Raw genomic sequence first — 6,499 nt, 5'->3', positions numbered from 1 at the left:
AGGCTTATCCTAGCTTGAGTTTAATGTGTCATAATATATCATTTAAAATGTTCAAAAATTTTTGATATGTAGGACTAGAATTGTTCAAATAGCACACAGAAAACTTTTGCATTACACAAAGTGATTTATGTTTCTAAATCATGAGACAATTAGTTCATAACACAAAAGACAAAGATATACTAAAGATGTTGAACTACCTGATTCTGATGATCTACAAATACAATAAGCACAAAGAGAAAAGTAACACTATGTGATAAGGTTAAATTACACATTAAAGCCCATTTTGTTATCAAACATGGAGTTCCTAAACCTTAACTAACACCTAGGTGTCTAAGATAAATGTCTGTGTGAAAAAATTCTTGACTACTTCTCCTAGTGTTGCTAAATCTATCCGCTGTATTCCTGGCTAGTTACATAAGCAGAAATATCCCATATGTTAGCCCTAGACCAGAAGTGGAAATTTTTTCTTTTCTTTTCTAAATGTGGTCAAATTGTTATGTTGAGGAAATTCTTGTTTCAGAGATTTTTCTGAGTTGCTTCCTCAGATCAAGGAGGCTTTAGAATTAATAAACCAAGTAAGAACTAAGAGTACCAACTATTCAAGCATGCTCCCCCTCCCACACATCTATGACTCACATGCTTATACCTTTTTATTGTAGTGAAAAGAACACTAAAATCACTTAAAAACAATAGAGAAAAATAACATTACCTCAGTACTGAAACTCAAATTAGCAAGTGTATCGAACAATTGGTCACTTAAGACTACCAGTCACTTCCCCAGTTAAATTTTCTATGATTCTTTAAAAAACAGTTTACAATCTACTTTATGATAGGAACTATTTTAAGTATTTATGTCGATAAACAAAACATCACAGATCCAGGGAAACTGATGCCTAGTGAAAACAAGGTTACAGCTTTAAAGATCTTTAAAATATGTCAAACTTAAATGTTTTGCTACTTTTTGAGTGTTTTGAACATATTCTTTCAAAGTAGATCAGTTTCAAATACTGATAGAGCTAAAAGCACACTGTTCCTCAGAAGATACTAGAACTCTACCATCTGGAATGCAAGTATAGAAATCTAGGACTCTCCTAAAGTTCATGAATTGGGGCCAAGCTCCAAGAAAGTAACTGCTCTTTCAAATTCTACAGTTCAACATGTTAAATGCCAGACAGAAACTCTTTGTAATGATAAAATTAATACAGGCTTTATGCTTATAATACTCTAGTAATTGAGTAAACTGTTTTGGACTTCTATTTTTAAAGTATTTTTAGTACCAACAGCCTATACTGATCACTTACCAACAAAAAACTGCTGAAGTTCCCACCTAATGAATTTTTAGCATACGTTGGTCACCACTGAAAGAACTTGTATGCATCCCATATAAGGCAAAGACCGATGTATTTACTGCCTTTTCAGACTTTCCTACCAGATATTCTAGCAAGGGAAATTAATATGAAATGAAACCCACCTTTTCAATATTTCCATATAAGCAGAATAGGTTGAACACTCTTGAACAATTCATTTTTAGCTGATGTAATCCACTAACCATTACAACTGAACCAGAGGGATTTCCTCCATGCATGTAAGAGGAAGAAGCCTGTGGTAATGGATATGCAACAAGCTCAGGTGTATCTCGAGAGCCCATTCTGTAACGACTTGGTAAAGGCAATAATGGACCATGGGAGCCTATGAAAATAATACAAAACAAAACAAAACACAACTTTAGCAGATACTCTTCGCCACACAAAAGTAAACTCTTACTCTTAGCTAGTTTGGTGTAAGTCCCAGGAAAACTCAAATGTGTTAATATTCAAATATAACCTGTGGGGATTAATAAAATCTGTATTTCTTTGTATCGGATCCTATATATATTGACCTGCACACCCCTGCATATACATCAGGCTTTAAGTTTATATTTTTTTAAAATATTGTTGAACCAGAATGTATACAAAAATCAGGCCACAGATAGTGGGAATAAGAGGAAATCAGTGTAAAACTCTGGGCTGCTGTGTATAAATTATACCTCAAAAATTTTAAAAAAACCTTCTGCCAACATCTTTTGGAGGATAATACAATAACATATACAATGAAATCTTGGAAACGATCTCTAAACAGATGTCACAAAAAGAACATCTCGTTAATTCCAGTGAAAAGCTGCCTCCTTGAATATATTTTACTATAATGTGCTTTCTAGTTAGTATTTTGTTCCCCTAATTCTAATTTAGGAAACTAAACCTCTAATTTAGTTAATATCTCACCTACTCAAAGGTGTCCTTTATTCAGCACCCCACACTACCTGAAACAACATTTAAGAACCTAGAAGAAAATAATGCCTGAGCATCTGAAACTGTTGTCACAGAAACACACACAAATCTATGTCTTGCACTGAGAATCCTTATTAAGAATCAACATGCTAACTTTAGAGTAGTTCTAAACAACTTTATCTGGTTTTCCCATCATGACAGATTGGAAGTAACAAGAAAAATAAAGCTAAAGTGAAGGGAACAGACAGGAATGAAGGAGTCTGGAGAAACTGATACTAAAAGCAGGCATAAGGCACATTCACAACAGCAACAAGAAGAGGTGGAAGAACTGAGAAGCAACTAAGAAACAGACTCATAAACTGGTGGTTGTGGAGGGGAAAAGAGTGGGGCTGGAGGGGTGAATAGGAAGGGGATTAAGAAGTACAAACTCCCAGTTATAAAAAAAAAAAAAGTAAGTTTTGGGGATAAAAAGTACAGCACAGGGAATATGGTCGATAACACTGTTTAGTAACACTGGAGTAATGCTGCATGGTACTGAACGATGCATAATGTATTGAATGTCTGTCCAATCACTATATTGTAAACCTGAAACTAATGTAACAGTGCATGTCATTTGTAATGCAATTAAAAAAAAAAAAAAAAGCAGCGACTAAGAGGGAGCCACGGCTCAGAAATGTAAACCCATTCATTTTCAGTGCTCTGAGTTAGTGATTACAGAAGCTGACTCTGGTAACATGCCAAGGTCCTCTTGATGTGCAAGAAACCAATCCAAAAACCCAAGTCTTTCCCTGATCTCTCAAGAAGTAAAGAGTATGTACTGCTGGGGCACCTGGGTGGCTCAGCCGGNAGTTGGTGGAGTGTCCGACTTCAGCTCAGGTCATGATCTCATGGTTCGTGGGTTCAAGCCCACACCGGGCTCTGTGCTGACGGTTAGCTCAGCCTGGAGCCTGTTTTGGATTCTGTGTCTCCCTCTCTCTCTGACCCTCCCCTGCTCATGCTGTCTCTCTCAGAAATAAATAAAATATTTTTAAAAATTAAAAAAAACAACAAAAAGAGTATGTACTACTACTGACTTTCATTTGACTAAGGGACATCTGTCATCTACTAAGTAAGTTACTAAGAAACTACATCTTGGTATTCACGGCACATTATAACTTATGTGGGCTCCAATTCAAAATTCGGTATTCTAAATGTAGTTGCCATTCATAACAACTCTGAAACACTGTCACTGAGCACACAAACAGTGTGGACTCCTACAACTACATGGAGGGAGAAACAAACACCTTATCAATTCATCATCATCAGTGTTGCCTTAAATTGGAATTCAACTGCTCTTCCTGCTGGGAATTGGTAGTTTATTACAGCAATCAATATAGCTCACAGTGAGTTACTTGTTAGTAACTCTACATATTTTGGCCTCTAATTTAGACTGTTATATATACACTGGGGTCAAATATCAATCATTCTTCCCCACTGCAAACATACACATACATATTATACCATCTCTCCACTACCACCAATTGCTTGTACAGTAATGACACTTCACTATTATCACTAAATTTTCTTTTTCCTAGAAAGTAGAAAGGTGTGTGTGTGTGCTAGATGGGCAATGGAAACTTCCACTCTACTTAAGTCAGCCAAAGTCCAAAAATGTCGAGATCTGCTGCCCTAGGTAACAGTTGAATTCAGTACAAGAGAATAACCGGTATCTGTAATTATGACCTCAGCCATCATGATTAAATTATGTTGTCTATGCTATTTAAATCGCTGACTGTATTGTTTATGAAGAAAAAATAGAAATTGTTAAAAGCTTTCTATATATAAAACAAAAAGTTCATGCAAAATGTTTTGATTCTTAAAAAGCTAATACTTCCGGTATTAAAAAAATTCACTTATGTGGAAAGACACTACGTAAATGGTATTACTGTCATTTCAAAGGCATTTCTCATCTTTGAAACTTTAAAATCTTTGGTCCAGGAGCATATCCAAAGATACCAGCAATTAATATATAAACTTAGGCTCAGAGCAAATAAATCTGTATAAACGTGGCAAAAATCATACTTCTCAAGTATGAGGGCATCTGTAAGTTTATCTCATAGGACAGGGCTCCCCAAATTAAAAAAATTTAAAGAATTCTAAAGCATAGATTTACACTGCTATAATAAACCAATGAATAAATTTAATCTAATTAAAAATTAAATCTTTTCTATTCCCTCTTCCTCCTATAGCATCATAAAAGAAAAACCACTTATGACATGACACCAAAATGCAAATACACCAGTTTTGCTGAACTACTAATCTGAAGGGATACAGCTGTGACTTGCAATGTTTTCAATCTCTCTCTCTCCCCCTTCTCTCTAACCCTCTTCCCTACCCTCTCTCTCTCAAAATAAAGTAAAATAAAAGCTCAATGTCACTAGCAACCCATCTTCTTTACTTTTTCCCCATTTCCTCACCTTCTCTTCTCCACCTCTTTTTATTCATCTCTCTCCCTACTCTTATACTCTATTATGCTTACTTTTCTAAGAAAGAAGAACAAGTTTTCTTCTTTGAGGAAACTGGACAGAGCTCAGAATGAATGTCCCTACACAACCACTCCTGCTCAGCAGGACTCTCCAGAATGATCCCTATTTAACTGCCAATGCAAAGAATTCCGCACCTCTCTTTAAGAAAGCTTACGTTTTAAAATTTACACACATTCACACACAAACACACAAAATAAACTGGGGTATGAAACTGACAAAGAATTACACAATAGGCTTTTTAAAAATATAAAGTTCTTCTAAGACATTTAACATATTTTTGTTTATACATTTTTTTGGTAAGATATATTTTATAAAGAAAAGCAAATCTGAAAATCCATACCAAGAAAACAGTCTGTGTCAACACTACCACAGTCAGGTTCTCAGTCCTTTGTTTATTCTTTCACAGATTATTCCAGACCCCTTTGGCAAAACATTTAAACAAATTTTAGCCTTCAGCGGACTGCCACGAAACATACACTCCACAACTACACTACAAACTTGTGATTAGCAATTCTCTGTAACCCTCCATTATGGAAAGCACAGTGGGCTCTTAATAAGTGTTTCTTTACCACAGGAGCAGAGCCATCCACATGACTAGATTTAATATTTATGCTGTTGAAGCAACAGCTAAGAAAAATGATCAAGGAACTCATTAAAATAATTCTAATACGATTTTCATCCTATACCACTGTTTTGACAACACACAGATTGTTTCAATCACTTCTGCCACATAGACTACCATAGCAACTTGAACATACCTACACATGCGCATCTGCGCGCACGCGCGCGCACACACACACACTAAATCCTGGAGTTCAAAAAAACAAACTAAGGAATAAGCTAAAACTCACAGCTAAGAATAATCACTAAACATGCAGACATTCTGAAAACATTTCAGCAAATAGGCAACACCAGAAGCTTTTCAAAGATAAATCCCAAGAGCACAATATAGCAATTTCTATTTTCTATACCACTTCTAATAGCACCGTACTTCAAACCACAGAGTACGTGGGGCCAGTAACTACTTAAAACTAAAAAATATTTAAAAACACAGAACTTATAGCCAGTTAAAAGACTCATTAATACCAATTCCCAACATCTACCTACAAGGACAATAGCCTGATACCTAACTTTTTCCTGGGGAAGACTATTATTCTAGGTTTCATGATCTTAAATCTTATCAACATACCAAACATTAAAACTAAGAATTTTTAAAAGAGGAATTCAATACAAACAAATTTAGCCAAAGCCAAAATACCAACTGTAGAACTAAAAGACTAAGGCTGTAACAAGAAACCTGTTTCTTTTTGACAAATCCCCCATTATTTCTGCCTTTATTACTCAGTTCCTCTTTGCTCATAATTGGTATAATGGAAGAAAATATACTTACTAAAGCAATATTTCTTTTTGGTCTTCTAACAGACCAGAGCCCACTACTAACACCAAAATCAAAACCAAAACCAAACAGAATGGTAAAAAAGCTTTTGATCCCCAACCAATAGCTCTCATTCATCTCAAAGATATATCAATATCCTAAGAAAACAAAGGATTTTGGACAACTCCTTGGAAGTACATTATAAGGGACTAATCCCCTATAACCCAAGTCAGGTGAGCAGGAAAAATTGAGACAAAGAAATGTGCCATTCTTCATCAGAAATGCAAACACTCTAACAGTTTGTCTATACTACCTCCTTCTGCCTTGACAAA

General features: G+C 35.4%; 1 protein-coding gene across 2 annotated transcripts in view; it reads right to left on the bottom strand.

Moving 5' to 3' along the window:
* Positions 1-6,499, bottom strand: part of HNRNPLL (heterogeneous nuclear ribonucleoprotein L like) — a 38,145-nt gene that overhangs the window by 7,871 nt on the left and 23,775 nt on the right. For both annotated transcript variants that reach the window (XM_077764255.1, XM_077764256.1), the window contains one exon: positions 1,472-1,689. In XM_077764255.1, the coding sequence (XP_077620381.1) occupies positions 1,472-1,689 (218 nt within the window). The remainder of the gene's footprint in view (positions 1-1,471; positions 1,690-6,499) is intronic.

Source organism: Crocuta crocuta, unplaced genomic scaffold (assembly GCF_008692635.1).
Source record: "Crocuta crocuta isolate KB4526 unplaced genomic scaffold, BGI_CrCroc_1.0 scaffold164, whole genome shotgun sequence".
Classification (NCBI taxonomy): domain Eukaryota; kingdom Metazoa; phylum Chordata; class Mammalia; order Carnivora; family Hyaenidae; genus Crocuta; species Crocuta crocuta.
This window is presented reverse-complemented; position numbering and strand designations above follow the sequence as displayed.